Below are 17,663 nucleotides of genomic sequence, written 5' to 3'. Positions count from 1 at the left end.
AAATGAAATTATTTGTAAAAAAAAAAATTGTATGTGATGCACAGGTTTTCAAATGAATAGAAAAAAAGACTGATCTTTTACTGACTGGCAGTGACTGAGCAGTGAACGCAACATCATTAGGAGGGTGGGGAATAGCTTAAAGTGTGGTTCCTGAACACAACGGTAACAAAAGTAACAAATAAGACGGAAAGATCAAAGGGAGCAATTACTTTTGTACATGACAGTTTATAATCTTAATTATAGGCTACATGATTTCACTTTTTTATATTAAAAGTTAACAAACCTGGCGATAACTCTTAACTCCAACTCTAAATCAGTGACAATTCAGCCGAAAGCGAAGTTTAAAGCTGTAAAACTTTGAGTAAAAGTGGGATTTTGACGGAAGAAAGTCCCGGAACATGTAACTTTGATAATGGCAGTATCCCTGCTCCGAGCCGTGGCCTGAGATTAGTCACAGCTCGGGCCTGTGCTCCAGGAAAGTGGCTTTGCTTTGCGACAAGCCTTTTAACCTCCTCGAGATAATAACTCCACTTAAAATACGTGTTCATTTTTAAGCGGACATGCTATAAAAAGTAGAGTCAGGACGGCTACACCCAAAGCTGCTCCTGTTTTCTCCCACCGTGTGTTAGCTGGACGCTCACACAGTGAAACTAAACTTCACGATCAATCGGTGGACTCACCGGGGTTTGTTGACGGTCAGAAAAGGAAAACTTTAGTGTTTGGAAGCAGGACTAATTCAGCGCCATTTAACCGGAATGTCGGTCCCTCCAGCGGCTCCCAAATCCACTTTTAGAAGTCCTCAATGCGAGTTTTTTTCCTCACGTCGTCGGCCGGAGGAATCTCTCCTCGGTTGGTGTTATTATCATGGGCGGGGAAGAGAAGCCGAGCAGGGAGTTCCTGTCCCTCAAACAGGGAAACTCAACAGGAAACTCCGCTCAGAGCTGCGGTGCTCACCCTCCTCCACTAGCGGGCAGGACGCGGCGGGATGAGAGAGAAAAGGTGGAGGAATGTACAGTAAGAACCGACCTGCCCCCCAGGTATGGAGGGTGATTGGTGCCACCCTCCCCCCATTAAATCAGGATACACACACAGCACGGACTTGCCTACCAAAAAATCTTGAAACAAAAAAAAATAAAATAAAAAAATAAAAATTTATTTTTCAGTACTTCACATAGCCTAAAGAAAAAATAATTACAACTTTTTTTTTTTTTTAATCCAACATTTTCACACACTCATTCGAGTTCCCTGTAGTAGACTATATAGTTAATATAACTAATTTAGCACAATATAAAAATGTATTTAAGACACTACTTAGTTTCAACCTCAGGTGTTGAAAACAAAGCTAATGTGGGAGAGCAAAAAAAACTGCAGTTCCCCAAGTGTCCACTTGAGGCTGGCTTCAAAAGACCACAAGGTCACATACACACCCCATATCAAAATTTCCGTTTTGTCAGCAGAAATTAACATTTACAGCCTGGTACGAAAATTATTTTTGTCTTATTAGTTAATGTATTTATAAGCACAAACTGTACAGGGTGTCATTTTATAACTCGCCAGTTTAGATGTAATGAAAGATATGAGTTATGCATAGTGGCTGCGTTGTAGTGGTTTGTCAGGAGGCTTAAGACCCCCCTCAGCTCCAGCCCTTTGCCTGTCGTTCAGTTGACCATAAGTTTGATAGAGTCAGCATTTCCATTATGGCAAGCACCATGGATAGGCTTCAAAAACAGCCCTTCAGAAACCAATGGGTGACGTCACTCACAGGATTAATAACAACGGAAAATAAAGGCATGAATAACTAATATATACTAAGCTTATTTTTAATTTTATTTTTATACACCTCTTATTTATTTTTTTCTCTATTCTCATATTCTTATTTCTGTCCTTGTTTGTCTCAACTTCCTGAAGCATCGTGGAGAGCTGTCTAAGGACATGAAGCTCAACAGGTAGTACTCTGAGTCTTTGAGCTATGAGGAGAAAACCTGAGGATCGACAGCATACCTGCACAGACAAAGTGTGAAATGTAAACATCTAACTTTAAACAGCTGATTGAAAAAAAGAGATTGCTTTTGTTGACTGTGGATAGCAGCACTGGTCTACTAACCTGCCCTGAGTGAACTCTGAGATAAATGAGGCTAATAGGATGAATCTAATCTCACGCTTTACTACACACACTGAACAGAGAATAGAAAGTCAACACCGTCTGGAGTTATTCTAAGTGAAGTGTTAACCCACTTACACTAATGGTGAATTGAGGTTTAAATATTTCCTTTTTTATTGACTGCGATATCAATCAAAATCTTGACATATAGTCATTTTTAGACAATATCAGGAAAAACAAACCAGTGAATCCAGTCATGGAGACTGACTTTCTTGACTGCGGTTGCCAAACTGACACTGACTTCTGCAGTGGTGTCAGGAAGTGGTAAGTGACACACACATAAACAAATCTAATAGCATTTATTTACCTTCTTTCTCCACTAATCATGTTGTCTTTGACTTAACATTGAAATCTTCATAGCTCGATTGTTTAAGGACTCAGAAAGATGATGAATGTCCAAAATCACAATTTAAAGTACATTCAAAATGAAATGGATAACAGAGGAATACAAAGAAAGCTATACCAGTCCAAGGCCTCCTGTGACAAGGCAGATCCAAATATAGTTCAGGAGTTTGGGGTGGCCAATCACATTACTAGGATGGCCCTGACCACCCTTGGCTCCACCCCTAAGTAAAACAATCTAACTCAGTTTTACTCTGTAAACTCAGATTGAGTAGATTTAATTTATACAATTATGGACTTTGTGAGACATGAGCTTTTTTAAATTTGACTTTCTCATCTATTCAATAATATTGACACTTTTACCATCAGTAATTATTAAAAATACTGTCTTTATAAATCACTGAAAAATGTATTACAATAGTTTAAAAACAGAAAAACATGGAATACTAACAAAAGATTACATTTTTTTATTTAATATTAGCAGAATTATTATGAGATTATTTCCTTATATGTGGACGATAGGATTATTTTATCTTAAAACACAGAGTTACAACTCTGTTAATTTTCTTAAACTTTTTATTTTAATGCTTGAACATTGCTGTGCAAACTTGAAATACTGAAACATCTTTGAACCTTGATTGAATAATAACCGGTAAGTGCAAAAGTCCTCAAACAAGTTCTTCATTCTTAGCTGCAAACTCTTGTAAAAGTTGTTTACTATACAACACAAAATATTCTATTTTAAACCATAAAATCTGATGAGTTTTAATACCCTGTCCACTTTTTGGCCGTACAACTTGGTTGTGTATAATTAGTATACTCAATGGTACAAAAAGTATCAACACATAGGGGCAGCTTAGTTATGCAGAATAAGATCTGAGATTTAGAAAACTAAAACATGGAGTCCACAGAAAAAGGACGCAGGGGTGTTCAAGTCTTCAAACTTTTATTACAAAGCGACGGCACATGACATATGCATTGATGATTGTGCAAGATCATTTTGTGCTTTACATATACACACTATTAACAGCTCCTTAAAAAAAACACAATGTACAAAAAGTTGTAACTTTATAAACAAAGCAGCTAATGTATGTTCACAAGCAGCTGGTGTGACTGCGGCCCTAAATGATGAGCCTCCTACATCACGTCTGAACAGCCAGAGCAGACACAGAGTGACATCATATGGTACACATCATCACAGACAATGACAGCAGTCACCAAACAGACAGAGGAGTTCAGTCCATCACTTCAAAACAGACACATGCAACCTCAGCACTGCTCGAACCCGGCCATTAGAGAGAGAGCCAGAGACTCCACTGTTCCAGGAAGAAAAAACAAACAGAGATTCAGTATTCCTCAGGTGAATAAAACAGAAAGCAAAGCATCTATAAAACACACACTTTCTTTAAATCAGAGGGATGTATTCATTTAAAAAAACAGGATCAGAGTGGTACTCACAGTGAGGGAAGGAGCCTCGACAAACTGCCTTGTTGAGGATCGTCACCAGGAACATATGACAGTTCTTAAAATCTGATTCCATTTTATCGATTGACTCGATCCTGAAAGTGAAAGATCAACACAAAAAACAGGTTACTGAAGAATCGACAGCAGCACAGATTTTAGGGTTAGTTGTTGGTTCTTAGTATGGGGATTGGCTGCTCTTTCACAACAATGCAGCTCACTTTCCACTTTTCAGCGCAGGACAAATAACTTATAAAAGCAACAAAAAAAACTGTAACATAAAAATGGTTCCAGCCCAAACCTCCCAACAGAGACTGACTGGATGGGTATTATGAGGAATATTCAAAGTATGGACTTTGTCACTAAATCTGAGTGCAGGAGCCTTTTTTGCAATGCTGGGATTAATGGATTTTGTTGGTAACCTTAAGGGTATAACTGAACCACTTTATGAACTGACATGCACTTCCATCCTCACTGTGTTGTGTTTGTTTTTACATTTGTGTGCAAACAAATATATCATGTGAACAACAGATGTAAAGATGAATCGTAAAATCGTGATAAATCGATTCAAAGGTGTCAAGGTTCACATCGGTACTCTGAAAAATGAATCGCAATAATATCGTGAGCGTCAGCAGCTGTAGAGCAAGATTTTGAAATTGAGGACACACCACCGTCTTTTAAACCGGAGGTGTGGAAGCATTTTGGCTTCCCCAAGACAGAAAATGAAAGAGGTGAGAAGATAACAGACGAGACAAAAACGGTGTGCAAATACTGTAAGAAGACAGGGAACTAGACAAACAACACAACCAACATGATGCAGCATTTAATCCACACCACAAAGAGAAGCTACTATAGAAAAAACATTAAAAGGTCAAACCACACTGACAAGCAGGTTTACAGCCCCTAAAGGAATCTGATCCAGTCATAAGTTGTCTAAAGTCTCATTTTGTAAAATAAATCGAGAGAGAATCGTATCGTGTGTTGAGTGAATCGTTACACCCTAATGTGAACACCTCATCTTTGAACTATTTCACCTCGACTGTGAGTTTTTGGCACACCTCCTGTGACACAGAATACTCTGCGAGTTACAGCTCAGATTTTTCATTTCTCTCCAGCGGATATGAAAGCTCTTACTTCCAGGCTCCAAATCCAGCCTGCCATCGGTCAGAGAAGATGAGGACCAGATTGAGAACCTTCATTATCGCCTCTTTCACAAAACTGACCTGAAGAAAAAAACAACAACAACAGCAGTCGTCAGCAGGTGATATATGAAGTGAACCTGACAGTGTATTACAGAAATGAACTCTGACTTTGGGTCTGAAAAGTAAACATAATGTTAAGTGTCAATACACTGTGTTCTTTCTAATGGCCAGACTCCACAGGTTCAACAAAGATGTCTGACTGTTTCTGTAAAATCTGAAATATAAGTCACACATGCGACAGTCTGTTTTCTGAAGTTTCCCAGAGAGAAAAAGGATCAAACGAGTTCCATTGATTTTAGCAAAGTCCAAACCTTCAGTTTCTGTGGAGCTCTTTTAGTATCATCTGTTTTTGTCATGTGGAGTTTGCACTCTTACTAGCTACAGGTACGGTAGTAGAGCTCTTCGCCTAAGGGGACAGTTGTGAAGTACAGATCCACAGACCTCGAGTCCCGCTGCACACATCCGCTGGTCACTTGTTGTCTTAAATTAAGGAGTCTTTTCAAACCAGCACTCCAAAAAGTTAATTTACTGAACAATATACCACCATTTTCTCTAATTGCATGATAATGATGAATGGGGTGAAATGCAGGTCTGGTGCAGTGTGTGATGGTCGAGGCTGCACTTGGGGTGATGACTCCAGGGTGTCTCAGCATTTTAATCTGGTCGCAATAAATATGACGCAGCTGATATTCAAAGTGTTTCTAATACACCCATTTCTACAGTAACTTAACATGTTCCTACTAAGGGAATTATCTCATGGCAAGTTTCAAGTCTTCTTTTGTGATGTCTGTATGTCTGTCCTAAGACTTCTTATTTAGTTTTTGGTTTAATCAAAGTTTAAAAGTTACATTTTGGACACACTTATATGCGTTTGTGCTGTTTACCTTCTCCCTCAGCAGACACCGATCGTGAATGGTGGCCAGATATCTGTAATGGATCTTAATCAGCTGGTCCAGGTCCTTTGCTTCCTGTACCTGATGCTGAAACTCCAGCCCAGTGCTGTGCAGAATCTGCAAACATGAAGAGCACACACATTCAATTAGATGAACTATTATTATTATTATTATTATTATTATTATTATTATTAAAACAATCATACAAGATTTTTTTCCATCTGAAATGTCCCAGTATGTGCATTTCTGCAAATTGTTTAAAAAAAATCTGAGAATACATTTTCATTCCCTTCAGACTTGAAAATCACTTCTGAATAGCAAAGGAAGATTTGTAGTAAAAAGATGCATATTCAAAATCCTGGATTAAACCTTCTGTAAATACACCCAGATGTGATTAACCTGCAGTCTACCGAACCACCAGAATGATTAGGGATGTAAAGATTAATCGTAAAATTGTGATAAATCAATTCTAAGGTGTAGCAATAATATGGTGCACGTCAGCAGCTGGAGAGCAAAATTTTTAAATTGAGGACGCACCACCTTCTTTTAAATTGGAGGTGTGGAAACATTTTGGCTTCCCCAAGACAGAAAATTATAGAGGTGAGAAGATAACAGACAAGACAAAAACTGTGTGCAAATATTACAAGAAGACAGGGAACTACACAACCAACATGATGCAGAATTTAATCAACACCACAAAGAGACGCTACTATCACCTCCCCTTGTTGAAAAAAAAACATTAAAAGGTCAAACCACACTGAGAAGCAGGTTTACAGCCCCTAAAGGAATCTGATCCAGTCACCACTTGTCTACAGTCTCATTTTGTAAAATAAATCGTGAGAGAATCGTATCGTGAGTTGAGTGAATCGTTACATCCCTAGTTAATGCATAAAGAAAAAAAATGTACATTATTTTCAAATATTTTATTTGATCAGGACTAATGATAAAAGTATTTATAGCTGTTTTAACATATTCACTCCTGGAAATGTCTCCTGTTTGCATTCACACATGCTGCTCCTCCTTCAAATATCAGGAGTTTATTCTGAAGTGTGAAAGCCCTACATGATGCCTTTATAATGGAATAACAGGAAATATGACAGTCAGTCATTTCAGCTGCTTTGTCGTTAATGTTTTTGTTTCAATCCTGCTGTTCCTACTATGATAAGTGCAAAAGTCAGCAGGGAAAAGATCTCCTCCACTGTATGTCTCACCCTGGTTGTGATGTAGTTGTGAAGGCTGTTGACAAAGTGCATCAGTTTGACTCTCAGCAGACACATCCGGTGAATCTGCTGATTGATCTGCTCTTTGACTTTGACTTCCTCAGCCAGAGCTCCCTCCAGCTTCTTAGTGACGGCTGTGAAATCTAAAAGACAAATACACATTTGACATTAAACTGCTGACTCATTCTGCACAAGACACTGACTTAACCGTCATGTGTTCAACAGAAAATCTATGATATAATAATGTTTAAGTTCCCCTATAATAACTCCTACCACTGAATCGAAGCGTGTCCAAACTGTATTTGGCCCATTTAATCTGCAGCAGCAGGAGAAACACTTGATTGTAGATCTTCTGACACTCAGAGCTGATCACGATATCAACAGGCCAGGGAACCTGTGGAAGGGAAAATACTTTAATGACATCATGAAAGTAAAGAAAACGTGAATGAATGCATGATTCTGAATAGCTCACCTTGTAACTCAGAGTGAGAACCTCTAGATTATTTACAGGATGCTTTTTCCTGGCAGGGTCGATGTTCTCCAGGAAGATTGACAACCTACAAAACATGAAAGAATTAGGGGGGGAAATATTGAATTTTCAAAAATATAAACTAAAATACACCTCCTCCTGGTTATCATTAATGCAACTTTAATTATTCTTCACTAATTAATGTATGCATTACCGGCTGCTGTCCTCAGGGTAGCGCTGTCCAACAGCCTCCTGCAGCTGGACATTGAGGAAAGACAGTTGTTGCCAGCTCTCCTTCTCCTGCACTTTGTCAAAGATGGCCGTGTAAAAGTCATACATGGTGTCTCCAGCTTCCAGCAGGAAGTAGTTCCTCATGGCTTGGAGGTATTCCAGCAGTCTGTTTGAACACATGAAGGAATTTAAAACCTCTACGTGTGAGAGAGAAAAAAAAGAATTATATAACCTCAAGAGTTAGTCTCACTTGTAGTCTTTTTTCAGAGTCTTCATGAGGTTCCCGCAGCACTCGATGTACCTCCTCTCGATGTGCGGGTAGAGGCAGGAGCGCAGGGTGAGCTCAAACGTTTGGCAGGTGACAGACTGAGACGACCGGTCCACGATGAAATCGCCCCCAGAGAAACGCTCGTGGAAGTCGCTCTGCTCCAAATACAGCCTGAGGAGGAACACACAACACACACTCTTTAGGTTCTTACTTGATTGATTGATTGTTTTCTTCTTCTTCTTTCATTTACATCGACATATCTGGATTTGTCCCAGATTTCAGTTTAATGCAAAGGTTTTTCAAATCCAGTTTTCTCCTCTGAAACAGCTCACAGACTCATCAGAGGTGTTTTGATCATTTCAGAAATGTTTGATGTTAAGGATTCAAAATGTGAATAACTAAGTGGTCTATATATCTGAGAAGGATCACATTGAGAGAGAGGAGGTGATTGAACTCAAGAGTGCTACTGTTGACAGAGAACTAAAGCCCTTAGCTGACATTGTCATGATAAGCAGCATGAGAACACAAAAAGCTGAATCACCTGTTCACACTTTGCAGAGATTTTCCTGCAGCCCCCGATAAGTCTGTGTGAATAAATAGTTACTTTTACCTAAAGTGAGTCGGCGGAGTGATGACATCATTGAAATGGAGCAGAGGTTATCTACTTTCTACTCTTTGCCGCTCACCTAATTTGTCTGTATGTTGTGTTTATAATGTTACTTATAGATGTTGGAAAGACATAGACCCAGAAATGTAATTGTTGATTATGGAAGACTGCTCCACCTGCACGCTCTAACCAGGTGCCCTCCAAAAGAATGTGTGTGCATGAAAGTGTGTGAGACACTAGCACTTATCAGAGTGCATTTCAACTACAGCGCCGTAATGAAGCTTTGCTGTCATAACGCCTTAAAACATTCTTATTTATTCTGCAACAGTGTAATATTAGTGTCCCCATCTGTGAATTCAAATAGTCTTACGGCGTTGCAGAAGCGTGACAGAGCACAGCTGGTACTCCATCTCCCATCTCCCCTGTAACGCCTCAGTTAGTAGCACTGAAGACAGTACAGAAAGGAGATCACTTCGCTCCCCCATATCACAGCTTGAAACAGCAGTCTGTATAGGACTACTGACAACCTCTTTAAAGACTTTCCAGAACATATCAGGACATAAAGCCCTGAAATCAAGAAAAAGTCAGGATTTTATTTGTGAAATGGTTTTAACAGCTTCACCTTTACTCCAGTTCTCACTAAAGAATAAACAACCTGTGTTTGTGTCTACAATTTATCACCTAAACTTTTTCAGAGTTTTGCTTTTCTTTTGTTTTTAAGCAAAATAAATCACTGCATGACGTTATAGTCGGTCTCAGTCTACTTCCCCATGAGACCAAACATTTGAGATCATTCTCAATAATGCCCTTTAGTGAGTGATGCACCATTATTTTAATTTGCTGTTCAGTGTGCAGGTCTGAGATATTAAAGAATCCTCTCTGTGAAGTTTGTCCTTATGCGTGCAAAGAGGTCTGGTGTTTGTTGTTGTTTGGGATTTTAAAACTCCTGTAGTCTGAGCCCCGCCTGCTTTACTGACCCAAATCTGCAACAACAAAAATGTAAATCTCTTTAACATCTCATTGACTCTGAACCATTTGAGGGATTATAAAACCAGCAGTTGGAAAAATATAATATATAATGACATCTAAATGGAAGCACTGAGCTTTATAGTTGATAGGATAACAGATAAGGATTACAAACCTGTTTCTATGTTCTACAGTCTAATACTTTAATGTGTGCAATTTTTCATTTCTGAGCAGAAGAGTTACTTGTCATGTGAACGCAGCTGGTTGCTGCTTACCTGGCAAAGTTGATTGCCAACAGCGGGTCGTGGACATCTTCGATCTGCAGGTGCTGAGCTATGATGGACTGCATCTTTATGAGGCTCCTTTTAGTGGCCTGCTGCTCCGTCACCGTGTCTGTGGGCGACTCGTCCTGGCTGCAGAGACGGGACTGCACCGACTCCAGAAACAGTGTGTACAAACTCTTCCTCTCTGCGTCTGTGGGGACATAGTTGAAACATATCAATGGTGCTTCTTTCAGCAACAATTCATAAATAATTAAACTTCTGCAGTTGTGCCTCTGAATTAATCTGTGTTAATTGTTTAACAATTTGTTCCACTATAAGTTACAACTTCTGTACATGTATAAACTTGATCATCACTATATATGAATTGTGCAGATATTAACTGATGCCTGACTGTATATCAGCCTTATACTTTCTATTTCCAGGGTATGATTAACCATCATAGTTGACTATCTTTATTCGTTTCTTTCTCTTAACTCTGTTTTTCTTTGTAACTGATCATATATTATGTTACTTTATTTGAATGCAAGTTTCCCCCTGAACATGAAAAAAAAAAAACTTCTGCAATTGCTTCATATTATCAAACCTTGTTTATTTTATTTATTTATCCTCTACCTTCTATTTTGCTCGACTGCTATGTATTGCAGCAGACGTTTCAGACAAGGCCCTTCTTTAGAGGCTTCAGGAACACAAACAAACTCAGACTGACGAGTCACTCGCAGGTGACACAATAAAAAAAAGGTTTAAGATGCTGGTGTGCTGTCCTGAAATACTTTTCTACTAATTTGAAGACATTTTGACTTCTGAGAATCTGTTTTAGATATCTACAGAAGATTTGCAACAAGTTAAAATGATACTGCTGTGAAATTTCTTGGGTAACTAACTCATCAAAATGCATTTGTTGACACCTCAAACTGCCATTACTTCTAGTGATAGTGTTGATACAGGGAAGCAAACACTGACCTCTGGAGGATCTGTCGGACTGTTCAGTCTCTTTGCAGTCCAGATTTTTTAACAGCTGCATCGATTTCCCCGCCATGATGATCTGCTTGAGCACAGGTTTGAGGAAGGACACCATGGTGAGCTGCCTGCTGTGGGAGCCCTGATCTCCTCCCGAGCTCCCGCTGGCTGCGTCGTTCAGCTTCTCCTCGTTCTCCACCGTCTCAGAAATGCTGTACAGCGTGTAGGTGGCGTACCAGAAGTCCCTGTGGTTCACCGGGACGTCCTTGTTTCTGAGCAAAGAAAAAAAAATCAAATTAATAAGCTCAGTAAGTTACAACAGCTGATAAGTACGATCTCTGCTACACACCTCTGGATGATGAACTCCTTTGCAGGGTCAAAAAGATGACCATGAACAATCCACTCATCGACTATCTCCAGATATGGTCGCACTGTTTCTGTCCACAGAGAGAATAACAAAGCAACCTAACAAGAAAAAGATAGAACACAGACATGATCATTCACACCGTCCGTCTCCTCACAAAGATCCATTTATTCTTCTTCATGTGTTTAATTCACAGCTCTTACTGCTTGCTCCGAAGCTTCCCCGACGCTGTCGTACTCAATGATGGCTTTGTACAGGGTGTTCAACAAGTGAGAGGCCCGCACCACATTCGGGGTCTCGGGGGGGACTTCGGCAACCCCGGTGCAGAAGACTTTGTGCAGAACTTTGATCTGTGCCAGGTGAGGGTTGAGTCGCTCCAGAACTGCAGACAGAGTAACTGTCTCATCTGCAAAAAAGGAAGCAGCACATTAAACACATGCAAACATAAGAAATCAACCCCCTGTCAATGACAAAATGTCATCATGGTCATTAGATTACATTGAACCTGAAAATGACCTCACCCTTCAACATCATGACACATTCAGCTATGCTCAGGTATAACATTAACACCAGTCGTTTCCTTATGAAACACTGTGGCCTGTACTGTTGCCTTCTTGGCATTTCAGGCATTTGTTAGTTTAAGAGCCCTTTGTTCCATCTAGTTTTAACAGTTATTGTTTAGCCATCACTCTGCGGATATTTCAGGGTCAGGTAGAAGAATCCTATCGACTGACCCTTAAAAGGTGTCTGTATGTTTGCACGATATCGCCTTCTATAAACAGAGCAAACGGATGCGTCTAACCACGTTGTTCCACTTTTCATTTAAAATGGTTAACCAGTCAAATGTTCTGTGAAGAGAGAAACTATCAGCCAACAATCAGACATTTCAGAGTACATTTCCATTTTTTTAGGCACCTGCTGATCAACATCAGTGTGGGTGTCTTTCCTGTTTTCTGTAGGAATAGAATATAGAGAACCTCCTACACACAATCAGGGTATCAAATGTGGCTTTAACAGGATCCCTAACTATAGTTTTTAACAATCTGCTAAATAAAAAAAACAATCATTTGCACTATTCATCACTGCACCGTTTCATATTTAGTCATGTTAATATTAGTATTTTCTTATTATGTTTATTGTTGATATTTAATGTTGTACCTGTACATCTGAGAGCACAGTTCACCGAAGTTAAATTCCTTGTGTGTGTAAGCATACCTGGCCAATAAATCTGATTCTGATTCTGATTCTGAAATAAATATGGTTCAAAAGTCAACAGTTGACAGAGAACAGAACAAAGAGAGTTTGGACCTAGAAAGGGTAAAGGTTAAGCTTGTGAATAAACGTGTACTTGCCGTTGCATATGAGCTCCTTCTCTATCGTGGTCAGCTCTTCTTTAAAGCCTGTAAAGTACTTGTTGAGCGCCCACACAAAGGCCTGGTAGGTCCTGAAGGGAGGCTCCGAGCCCTTCTTTGAGCTGTGGGAGGAACAGGAGCTGGGTGGGCTGGGCTCCGAGCTGTACCCCGTCACCTCGTCTATGAACCTCTGCAGCCGGGACACGGCCTGCCCGTACACGGCGATGTGCTCCAGCACAGAGCGCAGACAGTTCTGAAGCACACAAGAGTAGAACGACTAACTTCAACATCAGACTCAAGATACATTTATTAAGATACAGATGTTTTCAGATTCACAAACTTACGCTGGTCAGGTGAGTCACCACCACGTTGTTCCTCACTGACACTTTTCCATCATGATGTTGAAAAATAAAATGTTTCTTCACCCCAGAGAGAAGCCTGAAACGTAACAATCATACAGCTCAACCTTTCTGGGAACACAAGCTCAAAGCGTTCACATGAACCTGAGATATACCACTCAAGATGATCAAGGATCTACAAGGTCACACGCCACAGCATCCTAACAACTTACCACAATGTCTCCCGTATCACTTGTGATTCTGTGACAAAAGCCTTCTCTTCTGGTAGATACAAAGGGTCAGTGTTGTACAAGTGCTGATCCCTGAGAAAAGAGACAGGGAGGGTTCACGTTTGAAGTCATGTTCACTTTGATGTTTGCCCACCAACACCACAGCTGTTGAATGGAAACAATATATTTTACAGATTTATTTAGTATAATAACATGATAAGTTTCAGATCACTTTACAATGTTAAGATCAACAGCATAATTGAAAACACAACTGTATAACATCTGTGGTACAACTATTATACTGCTTATTATCTACAAGTGATAATATATTACTTTGGAGTAATTTGATATGATGAGACTCTTACTATAAAAATTCAGCCGTTATAAAAATGTAACTCACTGTATGACCACCACAGTCATTATTTCGTAGTAAGTATTTTAAGACTGATACTATTTTTAAGTCATTTAAGGCTTTTTGCCTTTATTAGACAGAATTGCTGAAGATGGAGACAAGACATGTGGGAAGGAAAAGTGGAGGACAACTTTGAGGCTCTTTGAGATGTTAAATTAACGGTTCTTCCCCCTCGGCTGCTAAATCCCATAGACTGTAAATAATGATATACAGTCCATGCAACATACCAAGGGTTTGTTTTTTGACTGTTTTCATAGAGAAATAATAAAACCTCCCGACACACACTTATTCTCTCTCCCTCTCTCCCTCTCTCTCTCTCTCTCTCTCTCACATACATTCACCATGTTTGGTGTTCTCTGTTTGATGAAATTGTAATAAGATGTCAGGATTCTCGTTGAGTCAACACACGCACTTCAGTACGCGGTAACTGTTGCATTCCAATGCGCAAAACCTCATTTGGACAATCAGCCTTCTCTGTTGTAGGAGCTAAACTCTGGAACAGTTTACCCGCTGAACTGAAAATGCTGCACAGTTTGAATGTTTTTAACAAACGTATTAAATCATGGTTGAAGGAGAGTAAACGTACATGAGATCACTTCTTTTTATTTGTATCTGTTATTTCTAAAAGCCTCTCGTGGACAGGGGTTGCAAATTAGCATTTTGCTTAAAACACTAAGAGCAGTGAGTCTGGAACTTGTGCATGGTTAAATGTTACAGCATCAATGTTACTGTATGTGCATGTCAAATAAACAAATAAATAAATAAACATGTGAAGCAGCTGAAGAGAGACAGGATATGTGGGAAGGAAAAGTGGAGGATGACATGACGCCAAGGGCCAAAGTCAGGTTTGAACCCACAGCTGCTGTGAAGAGGACTACAGCCTCTGCATATGGCACTCTACATAACCACTAGGCTATCCGTCGCTAATGATACTATTTTATAATGGAAAATGTGATATAAAGACAAAGGGTTCCATTTTTTTTATATAAAAGATAATTAAGAACCACTCTTCCTACTATGCCAACCAAACTAAACCAAACCATAAACTATTATATCCAAATACAGGCGAGTAGTTAAAAGGCAAATGAAGACAATAAGTACATAAAAATAAATGGCAACGTAACAAAGGGACAGTCAGAGAATAAACTTCCCATGTACACGTGGCCTCATCCACTCGATGTACTGATCACATGCACCGTGTATTTATTATTCCAATATTCAATCTTTAACTTTAAATATTAAGACTTCATTCTTTGAAACTAGTCATAGGAAATGTGTCCCAAATACTCTAGGTAAGTGTGGCGGGGAATCTTGAAAGGAGAAGTTCAGCTTACTATTCTGTCAGAAGAGATAAGAGTCTTACCACACATTGAGCAGGTTGGAGTGTAAATGTAAGCTGTGAGGAAAACGCGGTGCATGAGCCACCCAGTACGGTGTCACCACGTGCTGTTCAAGCCAGACCCGGGCGTCAGGCTCACCCACTGGAAACACAAACTGGAATTATTTCATATTCAAAAAGCGCTGGGATTTGTCTTTTTTTTTTTTGGGGGGGGGGGGGGGGGGGGGGAGAGAATTCATTTCTATAAAGGCTTCATAAAGATTTATTAAAGCCATTTTTTCTTTGTGATCTGTTCACACCTGTCCATGTAACTGGAACTGTCTTGTTGTTGTTGTCCTGGTCTTCCTGTGGAGTTCTGTCCAGTTGGATCCCAGAGTCCTCTCTGCTGATTGGCTGCTGGCTGTCATCGTCCTCGCTCTCCTCCTCAGACCACTCCTTAAAAAACAGCCGGGACACAAAAAATATAAGGAAAGCCATCCACACTACAAAAAATGAGAGCCCACTCTTTGCTGGGATCTGCTTACTTCAATGCAGCTTTTGATCTAGTACACATACATGCAGGTGTAAAAGTTAGTCCTGGCTCTGTTAAAAAAAATGATGCTGCTTACAAAAAATGACTGACAAAATGTGAGCCAAACTCAGGATCTTCTTGACAGATAACTCAAGTTTTAGAGACAGACCTGAGTAGTGTTATTAAACTAAACCTAATAAGAGGTGTAATCAGCCAAAACGCAAGTCTTTTTTTTTTAGAGATATAAAGCTACAGTCATTGTGGTTAATAATCTCTATAAAAGGAAGGGTTTTCTTATGGTACACTCACAGGAGTATCTGGATACGGTCCATTGTCAATGTCCTCACCCTCTAACAGATAACTGGCCCAGTCGAAGTTATCCTCTTCTTCTGCAGACAAGATTTAAAGGCATAATAGATTAACGTCCCTTTGAATGGGTTCCTTCATCCTTTAATCAGTGAAATATTAACTCACCTGCCTCCTTCACCCGGGGTGTCTCAGTGAAGTTTGTGTTTGAGGGGGACCCCGATAAGAAGAGCAGCAGTGACAGTAAGCTGTAGTGTGCATCAGTCTACCAAATAAATAAAACAAACATGGGAAACTGTCCTGTTGCATCATTTTTAACATCTTTTGTTAGGAATAAAGAAATAAAGGCCAAGAGAAATCTAGCCATTAGGAGATTATCTTGTGGGATATATTCATTTCATAATGCATTATTTTTTTTCTTTCTGTCAGCTCATGTCTGTTCGATACCTTTGTTCCATCTGTATTTGGCAACGGTGAGTTCAGGAACTCGTCAGTCAACCTCATCCAGCTTCCTGCTTTACTCAAGTCTGAGTGGACCATGAGCTTTTCGTAGATTCTGAAACACGCAGCACATTATTAAGTCAGGGTTTCGATGGATTCGTTCCTCTCATAGCCACCCGTCTTGTGAAATAGATAGTAGTTCTTTTAAAGTTTCTGTAGTTTTCCATACTTTTGATTAGAGGTGTGACAATACACTCGGCTTACGAGACGACTCATGAATTTGGGTTCACAAGAACGAGACGAGATTGTAGACTATTTATCAGAAAACTTCAATGACAAAATATATGATGCAAAGTCTGAATATATGCAAAAAGATGTGCATTCTAAACAATAGCAATAAATGTGCATGGACTTGGACTAAATATAAATATATATGGTACTAACTTAGTGAAAAGATGGTGCTGTACTGTACAAATAACAACCTGTAATGTAATATATAAGTATATAAATATGATTTTCCACATGAATAAATCGGTCATTTACGTTTATAAATCTGTAACATCCTGTGATATAATTGACTTTAATATGAGGTATTGATAAGATATATATAGATATAAAGATATATAAATATATAGATATGACAAAATGCATCTCCTCTACAAAACACAGCCTGTATTTCAGGGTCTTGTAGAAACAAACTTATTGCACACAGTCTGTCATGTTTTGTGACTATATAAACACACACACACACATACCCACTAATATTGCGTTGCACTTTGTGGCTGTCCACGTCCAAGAAGCGATGAAATCTGTCAAAACACATGAATAGCATCACTGTTAGTGGCTAACGTTTTGGTTACACATTAGCAGCTAACAAGCTAGCTCACACCCTGTTTGTTATGGTTACTTACTTAAAATTCGTCCAGGCAAATTTCATTGCCATCTGAAAGTTCTGGTCCTCCTCGTCCTCGACCCCACTGATACATTTGATCAACTTCTTGGTTTCCTTTTCTGTCTCCTTGTCGAAGGTGCTCCAGTGTGCCATGTTGATATGGTGTGTTTAACTTAGCTTTACTTCATCTACATATAGCAGGGTAGTCGTCGGACTAGCAGGTGATCTTGCACGTTTAAGTGCTCGTACGAAAGAGAAAATGTTTATAATGCATGTCATTTATTGAACAGCTACGAAAGCTTTAGGTGTTTCTTCTTTGATTCATTCGGGTGCCGCGCAGCGTCTGCCTGCTGTCAACAAACGATACAAGAAAGTGCGCATGCGCTGTATCATCTCATCCGGGTACTTTGCCCAAAC

General features: G+C 39.5%; 2 protein-coding genes across 2 annotated transcripts in view; both read right to left on the bottom strand.

The window, feature by feature from the left end:
* cyfip1 (cytoplasmic FMR1 interacting protein 1) overlaps positions 1-939 on the bottom strand; it is a 32,001-nt gene extending 31,062 nt beyond the window's left edge. The window contains exon 1 of the mRNA XM_061030245.1: positions 681-939. The gene's annotated coding sequence lies outside the window, so the exon portion shown is untranslated. The remainder of the gene's footprint in view (positions 1-680) is intronic.
* A 2,493-nt stretch (positions 940-3,432) lies between these two features.
* tubgcp5 (tubulin gamma complex component 5) lies at positions 3,433-17,632 on the bottom strand. Its single transcript, XM_061030189.1, has 23 exons — positions 17,266-17,632; positions 17,110-17,163; positions 16,361-16,469; positions 16,082-16,178; positions 15,917-15,996; positions 15,396-15,531; positions 15,121-15,238; positions 13,349-13,438; positions 13,122-13,215; positions 12,778-13,030; positions 11,629-11,831; positions 11,411-11,526; positions 11,065-11,333; positions 10,096-10,294; positions 8,230-8,418; positions 7,963-8,145; positions 7,752-7,836; positions 7,553-7,673; positions 7,271-7,422; positions 6,051-6,176; positions 5,099-5,187; positions 3,962-4,062; positions 3,433-3,819 (listed from the first exon to the last, which is right to left on the bottom strand). The coding sequence occupies exons 1-23, from the start codon at positions 17,397-17,399 to the stop codon at positions 3,773-3,775; spliced, it is 3,045 nt and encodes a 1,014-aa protein (XP_060886172.1). The 5' UTR covers positions 17,400-17,632; the 3' UTR covers positions 3,433-3,772.
* Positions 17,633-17,663: the final 31 nt, after the last annotated feature.

Source organism: Labrus mixtus, chromosome 3, assembly GCF_963584025.1.
Source record: "Labrus mixtus chromosome 3, fLabMix1.1, whole genome shotgun sequence".
NCBI lineage: Eukaryota > Metazoa > Chordata > Actinopteri > Labriformes > Labridae > Labrus > Labrus mixtus.
This window is presented reverse-complemented; position numbering and strand designations above follow the sequence as displayed.

Excerpts from the sequence above, each read along its gene's own strand:
- tubgcp5 (XM_061030189.1), bottom strand. The coding sequence starts at position 17,399 with ATGGCACACTGGAGCACCTTCGACAAGGAGACAGAAAAGGAAACCAAG. Across the intron at positions 10,295-11,064 it reads GTCCGACAGATCCTCCAGAG|ACGCAGAGAGGAAGAGTTTG; the intron begins GTCAGTGTTTGC and ends ATGTCCCCACAG. Across the intron at positions 6,177-7,270 it reads ACAACTACATCACAACCAGG|ATTCTGCACAGCACTGGGCT; the intron begins GTGAGACATACA and ends TCATGTTTGCAG.